This window comes from Chelonia mydas, chromosome 24 (genome assembly GCF_015237465.2).
Source record: "Chelonia mydas isolate rCheMyd1 chromosome 24, rCheMyd1.pri.v2, whole genome shotgun sequence".
Lineage (NCBI taxonomy): Eukaryota > Metazoa > Chordata > Testudines > Cheloniidae > Chelonia > Chelonia mydas.
In genome coordinates, this window is record NC_051264.2 from 13715709 (window position 1) to 13736053 (window position 20345).

General features: G+C 48.0%; 1 protein-coding gene across 1 annotated transcript in view; it reads left to right on the plus strand.

Moving 5' to 3' along the window:
- The first annotated feature begins 1343 nt into the window (after positions 1–1343).
- The window catches only part of LOC114018944 (IgGFc-binding protein), a 35751-nt gene continuing 16749 nt past the window's right edge, over positions 1344–20345 (plus strand). Inside the window, exons 1-8 of the mRNA XM_037883481.2 lie at positions 1344–1935; positions 2171–2364; positions 3566–3707; positions 5535–5863; positions 6303–6876; positions 8473–8801; positions 9357–9942; positions 11215–11543. Coding sequence (XP_037739409.2) covers positions 1344–1935; positions 2171–2364; positions 3566–3707; positions 5535–5863; positions 6303–6876; positions 8473–8801; positions 9357–9942; positions 11215–11543 — 3075 coding nt within the window. The remainder of the gene's footprint in view (positions 1936–2170; positions 2365–3565; positions 3708–5534; positions 5864–6302; positions 6877–8472; positions 8802–9356; positions 9943–11214; positions 11544–20345) is intronic.

Consider the following 20345-nt stretch of genomic DNA (forward strand, 5'->3'; position numbering starts at 1 on the left):
CCTGGAGTCCTTTCCCCAAGCTCATTCAGACCCTGCTTACACATGATTTTCATCCCCAAAGTGTAGCTGATCTTTTAGATACCCTGGGCTCAGGCCATTGAGTACCTTGAAGATAAGCACAGAGAACTTCAGTGCTCTCTGGAAAGCCAGCATAGGGACAGTTTTGATATCTTCACAGCAGCTGGTGTTGCTGAGGAGATGTGTTGCAGAATTGTGTACCAGCAGAAGTTTTCTAAGTGCTAAGGGCTTCATGTCTGGTTATAGCCTACTGCTGTAATCATGTCAAGAGCTGACAAAAGCATGAGTAACTAAGGACAGGTCATCATCCAGGTGGATGGGACTGAGTCTCATAGCCAACAGGAGATGATGGAGAGCATTACTCATGGATGCTGCTATGTGAGAGCTTCTTGTGGGCACAGGGAGCATCCTCCAGCTCAGCTCCATCTTTTCTGCTTGCATTCCTGGTTCATAACTCATGGGTTTTTGGGGGAGGGAGGACCTGGACAAGAAGTAGGAGATAGTTCTGAGTGTAGGTGTGGGCATGAAGCAGAGCTGCAGGCCAAATGTGGGTGGAGGAGATGGGGATGGTAAAGAGAGAGGATCAGGGAGGAGGTGGGTGGTTAGCAAAAGGGGAGCAGAGAGGTAGGCCAGGGTGATGAGCTTGGAACATATGGACAAGAAGTTTCCCCTTGAAGATTTGTCTCCATTTTTTCTAACCTGGGTATTGACTTTGAACCTGAACTCTCCTTCTCCTCCTAAACCTCCTCTTGCTGCAAATCTGCCTGTCGGCAATGGCATCATTATCCTTCTCTGCCACTGTTTGTACTCAGCCTGTGCTGAAACACTCCCTCAGGCCTCCATCTCCTCTCCCCTTGACTCTGTGGGTCTCATCAGTGCAGGAGGATGGGAACATATCAGTGGGGAGTGATTCGAGTGGGAATAGCGGTGCTGATGATCTCTGAGGACCTAACAAAAATCACATTACACTTGCACAAGGGGAACAGCTGAGATGCGGTGAAGTCAGCTCCCAAACAGGTGCATGCGAAGAGCAGGGTAAGGAGATGGAGGGAGTGGGAAAGAGAAAGATCAGGAGTGAGGTGAGGGGCAGAGGGAGATGTGGGCCAGCGTGATCATGCGATACAGTGATCAGGGCTTTTACTGCCTAATTTATTGCAGGCCTGGAACCAGATTCTGATCTGGCACTGGTGTAAATCTGGAGTTATTCTAAAGTGAGATCTGGAGTCATACTGGATTTACGCTACAGTGTCAGTGAGAACAGAATCTCAAAACTCACTGCCCATAACCCAAACCCTACAGTATCCACTCCCCACAGCTCACACAGGATGCTCTGTCTCTCCCAGGTGGACGGGGTGTCCCACAACCTGCCTGTGATCGTGGCCAATGGGCGGCTCCGGGCATATCAGCACGGCGGGAACGTACTGGTGCAGACTGACTTTGGCCTCACTGTGAGCTACGACCTGGTTTACCAGGCCAGAGTCACCATCCCAGGGACCTACCAGGGCCAGACTTGTGGCCTGTGCGGGAACTACAATGGACGGGAAGATGAGGAGTTCCTGCTCCCCAATGGCAGGACAGCCCCTGATGTGGCAGCATTTGGCTCTGCTTGGGAAGTCGAGATCCCAGGAGCATCCTGTACAGACAGATGTGCTGGAAACAGCTGTCCAGTTTGCGAAGAGAAGAAGAAGGACGTCTTCAAAGGGCGCAACTACTGTGGGCTGCTCACAGACCCTGAGGGCCCCTTCGCGGCCTGCCACGGCGCAGTCAGCCCCAGCGTGTATCAGAACAACTGTCTGTATGATGTGTGCCTGGGAAACGGGGACTCCCAGGTCCTGTGCCAGAGCATCCACAGCTACGTGACGGCCTGCCAAGAGGCCAAGGTCACCATCCAGCCCTGGAGGAGCGCCTCCTTCTGCCGTAAGTGCTGTGATGCTGATGGAGCTCTGGGACACACTGGGGAGGGTCATAATTTCAAGGCATCTCATTCCAAACCTCTGGGTTTCTTCAGAAACTCCTCTGGATGGAAACTAAACTTAAATAAGTGTCCTCGTCCTCTCCTCCCAGCCCAGCTCTCTTCCCCTTCATGTCTCTGTACCTCTGGTTCATGGTGTGAGATCTTTCCTGCCCTAAATTAATTCTCTCTCTATTTAAGCTCTGACCTGCCCAGCCAACAGCCACTATGAGGTCTGTGCCGACCTCTGCACCACCACCTGCAGTGGAGACATCATGGACTGCCCGGAGACCTGTGCTGAAGGCTGCCAGTGTGACAAGGGCTTCTTCTTCGATGGCCAGGGCTGTGTGACTCTGGAGAGCTGTGGGTGCTTCGAGCATGGGAGATACTACAAGGTACCTCCCCAAGCAGTCTGGGTCTGATCTAATTTTTGCTCTATCCACATCTTAATCCCTACACTAGCCAGGAATAGGGTTAGCTAGAGTGGATCAGAGCTTTGGCCTATCCGGCCTGGCACCCCACTCTGCTAGTACCCAATGCCCAAAGCACCAAGAAAGGCAAGATTATTTAATTCCCTTTGTCTGTTGTAGGGAAACTGAGGCACAGAGAGAGGCAGTGACTTGCTCACGGCCACATAGTGAGTCACGAACAGATGGGTGGTTGAAACCTAGGCACTATTTCTGGCCCTTGGCTCAGTGCTGAGCCCATGAGACAGCCTTTCTCTTTAACATTAAGAGCAAATAATATGACAACAGAACAGACATTTTCACACACATCACCACACATTTCTGGGTTTAGCACTGTCACGGAGTCATTGGGCGATGCTCTGGAACTACTCTATACAAAGCCAGTCAGGACTCTGGGGGAGACTCCTCTCTCTGAGCTACACTGTCTCCAGGGCAAGAAGCTTGCACAGCTTTGACCTTCCTGGGTCTGACCTGGGAGCATTCAGCATCCCCTTCCACACTGTGTGCTTCCTGCAGCGAGTCTGCCAAGGCAGGGCTCCTGGGGAAGCCAGAGAGCCCTGCACCCCAACTCCACAGTCAGACGTGACTCTCAGCCAGGCGGTAAAACAGAAGGTTTAGTAGTAGACAGGAATACAGTATAGAACAGAACTTGCTATTACGGACATCAGTGACTTTCAGCCAAGTGCATCTTGGAAATCCTGGGCCAGACGCCGTGGGTTCCCCCTCTTCCAGTCCCCCCACGCAGACTGCCAATCTCCAGTTACCCGACCTCCTATGCCCCCCTTGATGCTCCTCCTCCTTCTCTTTGTCTTGCTCCCTGGGCAAAAGGTGTCAGCTGATCGCATCCCCACTCCTGGGTCTCAGGTAACACAGGTGCAAATAGCTGGGCAGTCTCACCTGCCCTGAGGGCCTCAGCAAAATCACACACCCAATTCCCACCACCTAAGTATTCATGCAGTACACAGGGAAACTAAGGTACACACAGTATTAGTATAGGACGCTAAGAATCACATGCAACATAAGAAGATGAATAAAACCCCACTTCATCACAAGCACTGCCAGGAATTATTATAAATAATCTTTTCTTCATTACATTGTGTTATTTCCCCTTTTCCAAACGTCCCCTCAGCCCAGAGAGATCATCCTGACGAACAAATGCCAGCAGAGCTGCACCTGCGTTCCTGCCCGAGGGGTGACCTGCAAAGCCCACAACTGCACCAGAGAAGAAACCTGCCAGATGAGAGCCGGTATCATGGGCTGCATCAGCAAAGGTGAAGGAGAGTCACTGATTGAAATATGCCCCGAGGGGTTACTGTGGGAGGAATAACTGAGGTAGGGATGGGAGAAACCAGTTTACCACAGATTATTTATTAAGCTTATTTTTCCTCAAGAAATACCCTTCTGCTAACTAACCAGCCTGATCCTGCTTAGCTAATCATAGACAGAGATAGCCAGTTTGCAATTCAGCAAGAAGTTTCATTGTTACAGAGGTTCCCAGGGTGCAACCTGGACTGTGGGACTGCTGAGCCCTCTGTCCAACCTGGGGCATAAGCGCTGACTCCATGGGTGTTCTGGGGCTGGAGCACCCACGGGGAAAAATTAGTGGGTGCTCTGCACCCACTGGCAGCCAAGCTCCCCTCACTCCCCACCCCACCTCAGCCTCCTCCTCCCCTGAGCGCGCCGCCTCCCTGCTCCTCCGCCTAACTCCCAGCACTTCCTGCCCAGCTGCCGCCAAACAGCTGTTCGGCTGTGTAGCAAGCTCCGGGAGGGAGGGGGAGGAGGAGGAACGTGGCACGCTCAGGGGAGGAGGTGGGGAAGAGGCAGGGCCAGGGCGGGAATTTGGGGAAGGGGTTGGAATGGGGGCGGGCAGGGGTGGAAAGGGGCAGGACAGGGGCAGGGCCTCATGGAATGGGTGGAGTGGGGGCGGGGCTGGGGCTGGGGGTGAAAATTGAGCACTCAGGGGAAAGTGGGGAAGTCGGTGCCTATGACCTGAGGTATCCCTCTCACTGTGATGCTGTTGGGAAGCTACAACCTCTGGCAGGTACTACACTTACACAGACATCTACAGGCAGGGACACGCCCAACTGAGTTACATGAATGCTTCTCCTAGCCTTTCATGAACCAACAATAGGGAGGCTTCAGCCAATTCCCCCCAGCTCCCCAGCCTTGCACCTAGGATGACCAGATGTCCTGATTTTATAGGGACAGTCCCAATATTTGGGGCTTTTTCTTATATAGACTCCTATTACTCCCCACCCCCATTCCGATTTTTCACACTTGCTGTCTGGTTACCCTACTTTTGCCCCAGAACAGTACCATCTTGCCTTGGTCAGAAGCCTGACCAGTGTAAGTTCATTTCCCAGTCTGTCCCTCCTTTGATGTGGAGAGGACACACACTAGCCTTTATAAACTGAGCTGGTGGACTTCAGAGTGAAGCAGCACAAGAACTGAATTGTGGGGAGTTAGGAGGGGAGGGATATCTCTGAGATGAACTTTTCCTCCCACGGGAGTCACAGGCGCTTAGCACCTCTTAGCATTTGACCATTAGCACCTGCATCTCTCACTGATTTATGGACTGAATTCCCTCTGCCAATGGAATCACTGGGAGTTAGCCGATGACAGGGGTGCTGGAACAGTTTTTACAGTGGGGATGCTGAGAGCCATTGAACCAAACTGTAAACGTTACATACACTGGAATCCACTTCAAGCCAGGAGGTGCAGCAGCACCCCCAGCACTCCTAGTTCCAGCACCTATGGCTAATGACTTCCGTGCCATAGCAATGCGTTATTGAGGGTGTGCCGCACTTTGCTGGATCAGAGCCATAGGCATTTGTGCATATGCATAACTTTAAGCATGTGTGTAGCCTCACTGATTTCAACTGAACTCACTTGATTAAGTGTTTCGATAGAGTGGAACCAGAGCTTCCAGCAAACCAAGTGTTGTTGAGTATCCCGGACTTCCCAACTTCTCAGTGTCCTCTGGCTAGCTCAGCTGGTTCTGTGTGAATGCTGTGCCCATGACGAGGCTGGATCTCCCAACCTAGACACTGGACTTGAGTTGCCTACCCTGTTGATAGAACTGGGTTTTCTCCTTTCAGATCCCTGCAAAACCCTGAAATGCCGGATCAAGGAGAGATGCAAAATTGAAGATAGCCAAGAGGCATGTGTTCCTGCCTACACTGGAATCTGCCTGGGCTCAGGGGATGCACAGTATCAAACTTTTGATGGCCTGAAGTTTGACTTGCAGGGCACCTGTAAGCACACCATCACTAAATACTGTGGCAGTGACCCTACCCTGGAGTCCTTCACCGTTTATGAGAAGAATGACAAAAGGGGGAACCAGGATATCTCCTTTTGGCAGGTGACCAATATCTACGTCTATGGGTACAGCATCTCCATCTACAAGAGGGAAGTTGGCAAAGTCCGGGTGAGTTTCCCAGCTCAGGGCTCTGTGCCTTTTCTACTTATAACAAACAGTATTTTTTGTGTAGTATCTCTCACACAAATGGAATCCTAGATACAGGCGACATGAGCTGAATGTATCATATGGGCAATACAAGTACATAAATGGAACTCGTCTTGTGTGTTTAACATGGTTGTGATAGATAGATAGATAGATAGATAGATAGATAGATAGATAGATAATTATGCAGACAAATAGAAACTGGTAGATATCATAACTAGATAGATACTGTGTTTATTCAGGGAAAGTCACATTGATTTCAGTGATTCTTTTACATGCCACTGGTTAAAGTGACAATGATTTACAGCTGAAATGAGTGGCAAGGTGACAGCTGGAATAAGAACAAGTGATGATGAAAGAGCAATAACACCTATCATACCTCCCCCGTCCTCTCTGTCTCTAGCTGAACAGTGTGATCACCAGTCTCCCAGTGATGCTGAAAGACGGTAAAATCAGACTGTACCAGAAAGACCTCAGCACCGTCCTGCAGACGGACTTCGGCCTCCAGATCACATATGACAAAAATTGGCATGTAGTGATCACCCTCCCCAGCAGCTATTATGGGGCCACGTGCGGCCTATGTGGGAACTTCAACCAGAATCCAGAAGATGACATGACATCATCCAATGGCACCAGAGTCTCCTCCATCGTGGGCTGGGCTGCCAGTTGGAAAGTCCAAGACCGGGACCCCTTTTGCTGGGATTATTGCCAAGACTCTTGTCCAATGTGTGATGAGAGCAAGAGAGATCTGTATGGGGATGACAGTCACTGTGGGTTGATCAGTAAAGCACCGGGAGGGCCCTTCAGAGAGTGTCAGTCCTGGGTGAGCGCCGATGACTTCTTTGACAGCTGCATCTATGACATGTGTCTGAATGAGGGGGACAAGAGCATTCTGTGTGAGGAGCTGGAGGCCTATGCAAATGCCTGCAGGAAGCATGGGGTCATTGTTGATGACTGGAGGACGCCATCCAGTTGTGGTGAGTCTGGCATCTTGGTTTCTTATTGACCGTGGTAGCAGTAGTCAATCTGTTTATCTTGTTGATGAGCATGGGGATGGAAATATCCAGGATCCCTGGGGTACTGGGGTCAGCACTGACTCTTAAGGTAGAGCTCCCTCTAGCAGTCATTGGGCCAAGAGCTCACCCGCCTGGCCCTCTTAGTTAATGAGATCTAAAACAATCACTGATTCAGGTGGCTAGGGTACATGTACACAGCAGCTGGGAGGCATAATTCTCAGCTCAGGTGGACATTCACAAACTCACTCGGCTTGAGATAGATATCTAAAAATATCAGTGTGGATGCAAAGTCACAGGTGACAGTGTAGGCTAGCTGCCCAAGTCTCCTGTGTATATATACCCTATCAGTGTGATGTATCTAGCAAGCTGCCAATGGTGGAGTTCAGTGTTTCTCAGTGTCCATGGAGCATAGGGGGCTGTGGAACCTTTTGGTGGTCTTCAGAGTGAAGCAGCTACAGACAACTGTGGAGTTAAGAAGGGAGGCAGCTCCATGAGATGTTCTTCTCCCAGTGAAAGGCATGGGATCTGTAGGTGCTTAAACCTCTCAGAATTTGACTCTTAGCACCTGCAGCCCTTGCTGACTTATGGACTGAAATCCTATTCCTACTGGAGTCAATGGGGATTCGCCAATGAATTCAGTGCCACAGAAACAGCTAATTGAGGGTGCTCAATGTGTTGCTGGATCAGAGACATATGCACTTAGGCACATGAATAACTTTAAGCGTGTGAGTAGCCTCATTGATTTCAATGGAACTACTCACATGGTTAAGTTCTTTGCTGGATTGGGACTTGCAGCAAGCCAGGTTCTGTTGACTATCATGGACTTGCCACCCACTCAGCATGCAATGGGTGTCTAAGCTGGTTCTGCGTGAAGGTTGTGCTCATGACCAGTCTGGCTCTCCCATGCTATTATTATTGTTATTAATCGATAACCCACAGCTTTGCCACTGACGTTTATTGTTTGAAGGCAAGTCTAAATATAGGTGGGCAAGTGTTTGTGTTGTGTTGAGAAATTTTGGAAGGTGGTGAAAGAGGAGCGTGTGCTGTGATGAGGAGCTATGTGTTTGGGGTTATCATGTTCTGACTGTGTTGTTGTGTTGGTGGTTGTGTTAATTTGTATCGGGGGACTGGGCTGAAGAATTTTGTGTTGAATTATGTGGGTGACAAATGAGGGGTATGTGTCTGGGGGATCATGTTTGGGGATTTTGTGTTGATTTGTTTGGGCATGTGGACTGCGGTGGAGAGTTTGTGTTAAGTTGTACAGGTGGTGAATCAATCTTTAAAGAACTGTGGGGCAGTTCCCTTATATTGCTGACTCATTTCAACCAATGAAATTGTTGAATACAAACTAGGCATAGCGTAAGGGTGGTGATTGGTTGAGATACCTCTAACTCACAATGGTCTAGGAGTCTTGGCATGGCATAGCTACATGCCTTACTGCTTTATTATATATAAATTATTATTATTATTTTATTTATACTACTGTAGCACTTAGGAGCTTAGATACTGGACTTGAGTTCCCTGCCATGTTGATATGACCAAGAGTTTTTCTTTCAGATGTCTGCGAAGCTCTGAAATGCCGGACCAAAGAGACATGCCGGACTGAGGATGGCCACACAGCGTGTATTCCTGACTACAAGGGAACCTGCTTGGGCTCAGGGGACATGCACTACCAAACTTTTGATGGTCTGAAGTTTGACTTCCAGGGCACCTGCACCTACACCCTGGCCAAATACTGTGGGAGCGACGCCACCCTGGAGCCTTTCACCATTGATGAGAAGAATGACAATAGGGGGAGCCAGGATATCTCCTTTCTGCGGGTGACCAACATCTACATCTATGGGTACAACATCTCCATCTACAAGAGGGAAGTTGGCAAAGTCCGGGTGAGTCTCCCAGCTCAGGGCTCTGGCACTTTTTGACTTACAAGGCACAGTACTTTTGTGTAGTGTCTCACACAAACAGAATCCCAGACAGATGCCGTCAGCTGAATATGTCATGTGGGCAATACAAGTACATAAATAAATCTGATCTGTATGATCTGTATGTTTGAAAAACTTAGATAGATAGATAGATAGATAGATAGATAGATAGATAGATAGATAGATAGATAGCAAAAACAAGACTTTGTGGCTAGATCGAAAGATATTTCAGATAGGTAGAATCTATATAGATATATAGGGATTTCTGGAAACAGATACCTTAGGTAGATAGTGAAGCTAGGTAAATACTGTGTTTATTCCAGGACTTTGGATTGATTTCAGTTGTTAGGAATGGGTAAACAGTGATTTAGGATTTGACCAATATTTTACTTGCTGCTGGTTAGAGTGACAATGAATAAAAGCCAAAATGAATGGTGAGGCTACATTTGGAGTAAGAGCAAGTGAGGATGAAAGAAGAATAATGCCCATCGTGTTCCTCCCCTCCTGTCTTATCACTAGCTAAACGGTGTGATCACCAGTCTCCCGGTGATGCTGAAAGACGGTAAAATCAGACTGTACCAGAAAGGCCTCAGCACCGTTATGCAGACGGACGTTGGTCTCCAAGTGGGGTACAACAAGAACTGGCATCTGGAAATCACCCTCCTCAGCAGCTATTATGGTGCCATGTGCGGTCTTTGTGGGAACTTCAACCAGAACCCAGAAGACGACATGATGTCCTCCAACGGCATCAAAATCTCCTCCATCATGGGCTGGGCTGCCAGTTGGAAAGTCCAAGACCGGGACCCCTTTTGCTGGGATTATTGCCAAGACACTTGCCCAATGTGTGATGAGAACAAGAGAGATCTGTATGGGGATGACAGTCACTGTGGGGTGATCAGTAAAGCACCGGGAGGGCCCTTCAGAGAGTGTCACTCCAGGGTGAGCCCCGACGACGCATTTGACAACTGTATTTATGACGTGTGTCTGAATGAGGGGAACAAGACCATTCTGTGTGAGGCGCTGGAGGCCTACGCAGACACCTGCAGGCACCATGGAGTCACTGTTTATGACTGGAGAACACCGTCCAGTTGTGATGAATCTGGAGGTTGGTATTCTGTCGAAACAGGTGACAATGGGACTAATTCGACACTTTACCCTGTTGATGGAGGGGATGGTGAATGACCTGGGCATGGGGATGGGAATATCCAGGTTCGTGGGGCATTGGGGTCTGCACTGATTCTTAGGGTAGAGCTCCCCCTATTCTGCAGGGTTTCCTCTGTTTGGTTAAGTGTACCCTAGTAGTCTCCTCTTGAAGAGCTCACAAGCCTGAAAGAATGCAGAAAACAGTGGATGAGAAGTTGGATATGAGTCAACAGTGTGCCCTTCTTGCCAAGAAGGCCAATGGCATTTTGGGATGTATAAGTAGGGGCATTGCCAGCAGATCGAGGGACGTGATCATTCCCCTCTATTTGACATTGGTGAGGCCTCATCTAGAGTACTGTGTCCAGTTTTGGGCCCCACACTACAAGAAAGATGTGAAAAAAATTGGAAAACATCCAGCGGAGAGCAACAAAAATGGTTAGGGGACTAGAACACATGAGTTATGAGGAGAGGCTGAGGGAATTGGGATTGTTTAGTCTGCAAGAAGAGAAGAATGAGGGGGGATTTGATAACTGCTTTCAACTACCTGAAAGGGGGTTCCAAAGAGGATGGCTCTAGACTGTTCTCAGTGGTAGCAGATGACAGAATGAGGAGTAATGGTCTTAAGTTGCAGTGGGGGAGGTTTAGGTTGGATATTAGGAGAAACTTTTTCACTAGGAAGGTGGTGAAGCACTGGAATGTGTTACCTAGGGAGGTGGTGGAATCTCCTTCCTTAGAAGTTTTTAAGGTCAGGTTTGACAAAGCCCTTGCTGGGATGATTTAGTTGGGGATAGGTCCTGCTTTGAGCAGGGAGTTGGACTAGATGACCTCCTGAGGTCCCTTTCAACCCTGATATTCTATGTTTCAACCCCCTGCTCAAAGCAGGACCAATCCCCAATATTGCCCCAGAACCCTAAATGGTCCCCTCAAGGACTGAACTCACAACCCTGGGTTTAGCAGGCGAATGCTCAAACCACTGAGCTATCCCTCCCGCCGAAACAACTGTGGCCCAAACGGGGCTTGAACCCATGACCTTGGCGTTATTAGCACCACGCTCTAACCAGGTGAGCTAACTAGCCATGTGATTATCTATGTGATGTTGAGTATCTTCAGAATGCCTTGGTTGGTTCAGTTGGTTCTGCATGAATGCTGTGCTCATGGCAGATCTTGCTCCCCGGCCTAGACATTTGACTTGAGTCCCCCACTCTGTTGATGTGACTGGGCTTTCTCCTTTCAGAAACCTGCAAATCCCTGAAATGCCGGACCAAGGAGACGTGCAAGACAGAGGATGGCCATGTGACATGTGTTCCCGACTACGTGGGAACTTGCTGGGGCTGGGGGGACCCACATTATCACACCTTTGATGGCCTGAAGTTTGACTTCCAGGGCACCTGCACCTACACCATCGCCAAGTACTGTGGCCACGACCACTCCCTGGAACCCTTTACCATCGATGAGAAGAATGATAACAGGGGCAGCCAGGCCATCTCCTTTCTGCGAGTGACTAACATCTATGTCTATGGGTACAACATCTCCGTCTACAAGAGGGAAGTTGGCAAAATCCGGGTAAGTCTCCAGTTTCAGGACTGCACCTTTTGGACTTATAACACACAGTGATTTGGCATAATGTCTATCCCACAGAAATGGTATCCTAGAATCAGGAGATGTGAGAGAGAAAGACACAGGCAAATGGGAATGTTTTCGGGTGACGTTTCTAACCTTGACAAGGTGGGGCTGTTGTTTCAGGTGTTAGAAGATGCATGGGAGAAGGCTCTCCCTCTTATATAAGGGACAGAGAAATAAAGGAGTGTTCGATAGGTAGATACTGGAGGTGAAATCATGACTCCATTGAAATCAATGGGAGTAGGTGGCATAGATCACACGTCTCAGTAGAGGACTGAATTCTACATTTAGTTATGGTGCATGTGTCACAGTGTAAATTCAGGACTATATACTCCACAATATGCACAGCAGAATGGCCTGTCAGAAGTTTGCACAGAGATCAAAGGGAGAATATAGTGTCCACACCTGGAATACTGTGTGCTGTTCTGAATGCCCCATCTCAAAGAGTTATATTAGAATTGGAAAAGTTACAGAGAAGGGCAACAAAAATTATTAGAAATATGGAACAGCTTCCAAATGAGGAGTGATTAAAAAGACTGGGACTTTTCAGCGTGGAAAAGAGACGACTAAGGGGGGATATGATGGAGGTCTATAAAATTATGACTGGTGTGGAGAAAGTGAATAAGGAAGTGTTATTTATTCCTTCACATAACACAAGTACCAGAGGTCACCCAATGAAATTAATAGGCAGCAGGTTTAAAACAAACAAAAGGAAATACTTCTTCACACAGCACACAGTCAACCTGTGGAACTCATTGCCAGAGGATGATGGCCAAAACTGTAATGGGGTTCAAAAAAGAGATAGAAAAGTTCCTGGTGTATAGGTCCATCAATGACTATTAGCCAAGATGATCAGGAATGCAACCGCATGCTCTGGGTATCCCTAGTCTCTGACTACCAGAAGTTGGGAGTGAACGATGGGATGGTTCACTCAGTGATTGCCCTTTTCTTTTCATTCACTCTGAAGCACGTGGCATTGGCCACTGTGGAAAGAGAGGATATCTGGCTAGATGGACCATTGGATTGACTCAGTATGTCCGTTCTTCTGTTCTTAACCAGAGCTGGGCAATACTTTTCATCCAAAATATTTGTTTGGCGAAAAATGCAGATTCTGTGCACTGAAACCTTTCATGAATTTGCATCTGTTTCAACAACTTATTTTGGCTGAGGAAAAAAAATCTAAAAAAACTGAAAGGTTTTGTTTCAACATTTTTGAAATAAAACGTTTCAGTTTTTTAATTTGAAATGTTTCAGAGTAACAGCCCTGTTAGTCTGTATTCGCAAAAAGAAAAGGAGTACTTGTGGCACCTTAGAGACTAACCAATTTATTTGAGCATGAGCTTTCGTGAGCTACAGCTCACTTCATCGGATGCATACTGTGGAAACTGCAGAAGACATTATATACACAGAGACCATGAAACAATACCTCCTCCCACCCTACTCTCCTGCTGGTAATAGCTTATCTAAAGTGATCATCAAGTTGGGCCATTTCCAGCACAAATCCAGGTTTTCTCATCTTCCGCCGCCCCTCCCCCCCCACAAACTCACTCTCCTGCTGGTAGAGTGAGTTTGTGTGGGGGGGGGGCGGAGGGTGAGAAAACCTGGATTTGTGCTGGAAATGGCCCAACTTGATGATCACTTTAGATAAGCTATTACCAGCAGGAGAGTGGGGTGGGAGGAGGTATTGTTTCATGGTTTCTGTGTATATAATGTCTTCTGCATTTTCCACAGTATGCATCCGATGAAGTGAGCTGTAGCTCACAAAAGCTCATGCTCAAATAAATTGGTTGGTCTCTAAGGTGCCACAAGTACTCCTTTTAATTTGAAATGACGTTTTGTTTCAAAACTTCAAAACGTAGCCTTACTCATATGACTTGCATTCCATCCCTTTGATTATCTTTGTCACTCGCCTCTGGATCCTTTCCAGTTTCTCTACATCCTTCCTATACAGCAGTGACCAAAATTGGATGCAGTACTCCAGCTAAAGGCCTAACCAGTGCCAAGTAGAGCGATACTATCCCCGCCTGTGACTTGCATGCTATGCCTCTGTTAATGCAACCCAAAATTGCATTTGTACATGCCACGATTCACTGTTGCAAAAAAAGCAAACATTCTAGGATGTATTAGCAGAAGCATTATAAGCAAGACACAAGAAGTAATTATTTGGCCTTGTCTACAGTGGCAAGTTACTGCGCAGTAAAGCAGCTTTCTGCGATGTAACTCCCAAGCTGTACACACGGCCAAGCCACTTAGTGCGCAGAAACTCCTCAGCTGCAGCATTGCAAAAAAACCGCCTCGATGAGAGTCGTAAGCCTTAAAGCACAGCAGCTCCAGCGCTGTATTGGCAGTGTAAACACATTACAGCACAGAAAACAATCGATTGGCCTCTGGAAGTGTCCCATAATCCCTCAAGGGGCCGCTCTCCTCATTGATTTGAACTCGGCTGCCCTGGAGACATGCACCCCTCCCCTTACAAAGCTCCATTTCTGACAGCCCTTGCGTGCTGTGCTGAGCAAACCATTAATGTGGAATGCTCCTGCTGTTGAAGACAGAGGTGTATGTATGTGTGTGTGTGTGAGAGAGAGAGAGACAGACAGATTGTATGCAAAGAGCTGGGGAGGGAGGCAGGGGCTGATGTCAGGGATTTCCCCCTCCCCCTGCCTCAGGACTGGTTGCTTCCTGCTACTGTCTGAACTTACAAGACAGCATGCTGACACACTCTCTGTCCCCCAAAACACACTGTCCCCCCTCCACACACACACACACACTGCGTCTTCCCCAGTTCAGTTGAAAAGCTGCTGGCAACGTAGTAGGATGCCCATGAAACAATGGGATTGGGAAACCTGCATCATGTGACGCTGTGCCAGCTGCATGAGGCATTGCAAACCCTTCCCAAAGCACCCTCTGGCCAGTTGCACAGTGGGATAGCTACCACAATGCACTGCTCTCTTTGCCATTGCAAGAGCTGCTAATGTGGATGCGCTCCACTGTCCTGAGGAGCACAGTGTGGACACGCAACAGCGGTTTAATTCCAGCACTTTAATAAAAGTGGTATAACTTGTTGCGTAGAAACTTGCCAGTGTGGACATTCCCTTACACTCTACTCCACACTGATTAGGCCTCAACTGGAGTATTGTGTCCAGTTCTGGGCACCAAATTTCAGGAAAGATGTGGACAAATTGGAGAAAGCCCAGAGAAGAGCAACAAACGTGATTAAAGGTCTAGAAAACATTACCTATGAGGGAAGATTTAAAAAATTGGATCTGTTTAGTCTGGAGAAGAGAAGACTGAGAGGGGACATAACAGTTTTCAAGGATAATAAACGGTTGTTAGAAGGAGGAGGCAGATAAATTGTTCTCGTTAACATCTGAAGACAGGACAAGAAACAATGGGTTTCATAGAATCATAGAATCAGAGAATATCAGGGTTGGAAGGGACCTCAGGAGGTCATCTAGTCCAACCCCCTGCTCAAAGCAGGACTGATCCCCAATTAAATCATCCCAGCCAGGGCTTTGTCAAGCCTGACCTTAAAAACTTCTAAGGAAGGAGATTCCACCACCTCCCTAGGTAACGCATTCCCGTGCTTCACCACCCTCCTAGTGAAAAAGTTTTCCTAATATCCAACCTAAATCTCCCCCACTGCAACTTGAGACCATTACTCCTTGTTCTGTCATCTGCTACCACTGAGAACAGTCTAGAGCCATCCTCTTTGGAACCCCCTTTCAGGTAGTTGAAAGCAGCTATCAAATCCCCCCTCATTCCTCTCTTCCACAGAATAAACATCCCCAGTTCCCTCAGCCTCTCCTCATAAGTCATGTGTTCCAGTCCCCTAATCATTTTTGTTGCCCTCCGCTGGACTCTTTCCAATTTTTCCACATCCTTCTTGTAGTGTGGGGCCCAAAACTGGACACAGTACTCCAGATGAGGCCTCACCAGTGTCGAATAGAGGGGAACGATCACGTCCCTCGATCTGCTGGCAATGCCCCTACTTATACATCCCAAAATGCCATTGGCCTTCTTGGCAACAAGGGCACACTGTTGACTCATATCCAGCTTCTCGTCCACTGTAACCCCTAGGTCCTTTTCTGCAGAACTGCTGCCGAGTCATTCGGTCCCTAGTCTGTAGTGGTGCATCGGATTCTTCCGTCCTAAGTGCAGGACTCTGCACTTGTCCTTGTTGAACCTCCTCAGATTTCTTTTGGCCCAGTCCTCCAATTTGTCTAGGTCCCTCTGTATGCTATCCCTACCCTCCAGCGTATCTACCTCTCCTCCCAGTTTAGTGTCATCTGCAAACTTGCTGAGGGTGCAATCCACACCATCCTCCAGATCATTTAGGAAGATATTGAACAAAACCGGCCCCAGGACCGACCCTTGGGGCACTCCACTTGATACCGGCTGCCAACTAGACAAGCCATTGATCACTACCCATTGAGCCCAACAATCTAGCCAGTTTTCTATCCACCTTATAGTCCATTCATCCAGCCCATACTTCATTAACTTGCTGACAAGAATACTGTGGGAGACCGTGTCAAAAGCTTTGCTAAAGTCAAGGAACAACACGTCCACTGCTTTCCCTTCATCCACAGAGCCAGTTATCTCGTCATAGAAGGCAATTGGATTAGTCAAGCATGACTTGCCCTTGGTGAATCCATGCTGACTGTTCCTGATCACTTTCCTCTCCTCTAAGTGCTTCAGAATTGATTCCTTGAGGACATACTGCATGATTTTTCCAGGGACTGAGGTGAGGCTGACTGGCCTGTAGTTCCCAGGATCCTCCTTCTTCCCTTTTTTAAAGATGGGCACTACATTAGCCTTTTTTCAGTCGTCCGGGACTTCCCCCGATCGCCATGAGTTTTCAAAGATAATGGCCAATGGCTCTGCAATCACATCCGCCAGCTCCTTTAGCACTCTCGGATGCAATGCATCCGGCCCCATGGACTTGTGCATGTCCAGCTTTTCTAAATAGAGCCGAACCACTTCTTTCTCCACAGAGGACTGGTCCCCTCCTCCCCATGCTGTGCTACCCAGTGCAGCAGTCTGAGAGCTGACCTTGTTTGTGAAGACAGAGGCAAAAAAAGCATTGAGTACATTAGCTTTTTCCACATCCTCTGTCACTAGGTTGCCTCCCTCATTCAGTAAGGGGCCCACACTTTCCTTGACTTTCTTCTTGTTGCTAACATACCTGAAGAAACCCTTCTTGTTACTCTTAACATCTCTTGCTAGCTGCAACTCCAGGTGTGATTTGGCCTTCCTGATTTCACTCCTGCAAGCCCGAGCGATATTTTTATACTCATCCCTGGTCATTTATCCAATCTTCCACTTCTTGTAAGCTTCTTTTTTGTATTTAAGATCAGCAAGGATTTCACTGTTAAGCCAAGCTGGTCGCCTGCCATATTTACTATTCTTTCTACACATCGGGATGGTTTGTCCCTGTAACCTCAATAAGGATTCTTTAAAATACAGCCACCTCTCTTGGACTCCTTTCCCCCTAATGTTATTCTCCCAGGGGATCTTGCCCATCAGTTCCCTGAGGGAGTCAAAGTCTGCTTTTCTGAAGTCCAGGGTCCATATTCTGCTGCTTTGCTTTCTTCCTTGTGTCAGGATCCTGAACTCGACCATCTCATGGTCACTGCCTCCCAGGTTCCCATCCACTTTTGCTTCCCCTACTAATTCTTCCCGGTTTGTGAGCAGCAGGTCAAGAAGAGCTCTGCCCCTAGTTGGTTCTTCCAGCACTTGCACCAGGAAATTGTCCCCTACACTTTCCAAAAACTTCCTGGATTGTCTGTGCACCGCTGTATTGCTCTCCCAGCAGATATCAGGGTGATTGAAGTCTCCCATGAGAACCAGGGCCTGCGATCTAGTAACTTCCGTGAGTTGCCGGAAGAAAGCCTGGTCCACCTCATCCCCCTGGTCCGGTAGTCTATAGTAGACTCCCACCACGACATCACCCTTGTTGCTCACACTTCTAAACTTAATCCAGAGACTCAGGTTTTTCTGCAGTTTCATACTTGAGCTCTGAGCAGTCATTCTGCTCTCTTACATACAGTGCAACTCCCCCACCTTTTCTGCCCTGCCTGTCCTTCCTGAACAGTTTATATCCATCCATGAGAGTACTCCAGTCATGTGAGTTATCCCACCAAGTCTCTGTTATTCCAATAATATCATAATTCCTTGACTTTGCCAGGACTTCCAGTTCTCCCTGCTTGTTTCCCAGGCTTCATGCATTTGTGTATAGGCACTTGAGATAACCCGCTGATCGCCCCTCTTTCTCAGTATGAGGCAGGAGCCCTGCCCTCTCACGCGCTCCTGCTCGTGCTTCCTCCCGGTATCCCACTTCCCCACTTACCTCAGGGCTTTGGTCTCCTTCCCCCGGTGAACCTAGTTGAAAGCCCTCCTCACTAGGTTAGCCAGCCTGCTTGCGAAGATGCTCTTCCCTCTCTTCGTTAGGTGGAGCACGTCTCTGCCTAGCACTCCTCCTTCTTGTAACACCATCCCATGGTCAAAGAATCCGAAGCCTTCTCTCCGACACCACCTGCATAGCCATTCGTTGACTTCCACGATTCGACGGTCTCTACCCAGGCCTTTTCCTTCCACGGGGAGGATGGACGAGAACACCACTTGCACCTCAAACTCCTTTATCCTTCTTCCCAGAGCCACATAGTCTGCCGTGACCCGCTCAAGGTCGTTTTTGGCAGTATCATTGGTGCCCATGTGGAGAAGCAGGAAGGGATATCGATCCGAGGGCTTGATGAGTCTCAGCAGTGTCTCCGTCACATCGCGAATCTTAGCTCCTGGCAAGCAGCAGACTTCTCGGTTTTCCTGGTTGGGGCGGCAGATAGATGACTCAGGAGGAGAGGAGGAGGAGGAGGAGGAGGAGAGAGACCCTGAGGAGAGAGTCCCCGACCACCACCACCCGCCTCCTTCTCTTGGGAGCGGTGGTCGTGGATCCCCCAACCCTAGGACAGTGCATCTCATGCCTTCCAATTGGTGGAGTCTCCTTCTGCTTCCTTCCCTCAGACGTATCATCTGGTCCACTCTCCGCATTAGTACCTGTGGAGAGAACATGGAAACGGTTACTTACCTGTATCCGCGTTGCTGGTACATGGACGTTCCTCTTTTTTCTTCCGGAGGTCACATGATACCAAATTTCTTCACCATCCTCCTGTCCCTCATGTGCAGCCTGCTCTGAATCTTCAGAACCTTGTGCCCGTAGAAGCATATCCTGACGTCTGTCCAGGAAATCTTCAGTTTCTCTTATGCAACGCAGGGTCGATACCTGTTGCTCCAGACCTTGAACCTTCTCTTCCAATATGGAGACCAGCTTGCACTTTGTAGAGACAAACTCGCTTCTGTCCTGTGGAAGACAAACATAGCACATCCAGTGCAGGTCACAACAGCTGAACACCCCCCATCCATATTAAACAAGGGCGGTTTAGGTTGGACATTAGGAAAAACTTCCTAACTGTCAGGGTGGTTAAGAACCGGAATAAATTGCCTAGGGAGGTTGTGGAATCTCGTCATGAGAGATTTTTAAGAGCAGGTTAGACAAACACCTCTCAGGGATGATCTAGATAATACTTAGTCCTGCCATGAGTGCAGGGGATCGCATTAGATGACCTTCGAGGTCCCTTCTAGTCCTATGATTGTATAATTCTATGTGGGGGAAGCACTTTTGCCACACAGGACTTAAATAGCTAGTGTTGTCTCTGAAGTGTTATCCATGGGGTTTACAGCTCATGCTCTGATCCGCTTAGTATGGGCAGTGGAGTTTACACCATTGGGGGTCATCGTTTCAGGCTCTCTGCAGACTCAGGCAGATATTGCCGAACTAGTCACACTTGGGGCACATTTGGAAGGTTTTCCTTGCAGCCATAAAGGCCAAAAAATTATTTTAAACAAACAAACAAACAAACAAACAAACAATTCAATAAATAAATAAATAAATAAAATGAAATTGAAAGCTTAGATTCTGGAGATTCCCAATGTGTCATACAAATATATTAGATGGGTTGTATATTAGACACCTCTAGATAATCAGATATTGTAGGTAGATCCTGTGGGTGGGTAAATAATAGAGCTAGATAATGTGGACAGAGAGATCGGTGGGTGGGTCGATTGATTGATGGATGGATGGATGGATGGTTAGATTCTTTAGGTGACTAGTCATATAGCTAGGTAGTGTGGATGGGTAGATAGACATAGAGAATTCTGCAGACAGACAGATACTGTAGGTAGATATTGTAGATAGATAAGTGCTCTATACAGAATTCTAAAAATGGAGGGCCAGAAGGCACCTCCAGAGGTCATCTAAGTCCATCTCCCTGGGCTGAGGCAATATTAAGTATAGCGAGACCATCCTTGACAGGTGTTTGTCGAACCTGTTCTTTATATATTCAGGCCAACTCGCATTGATTTCACTGGTTCTTTCTGAGTAAGGAATGGGTAAAAAGTATGGCTATCAGTCAGGATGAACAGGGAAGGTGTCCTTGCCTCTGTTTGCCAGAAGCTGGGAATGAGTGACTGGGGATGAAGCACTTGATGATTCCCTGTTCTGTTCATTCCCGCTGGGGCACCTGGCATTGGCCACTGTCAGAAGACTGGATACTGGGCTATATGGAGCTTTGGTCTGACCCAGTATGGCCATTCTTATGTTCTTATGATGAAGGATGTGGCCCCCCGTATTGTACATGCCACTGGTTAGAGTGACAATGAGGTACAGTCGAAATGAGTGGTGAGGTGACATAT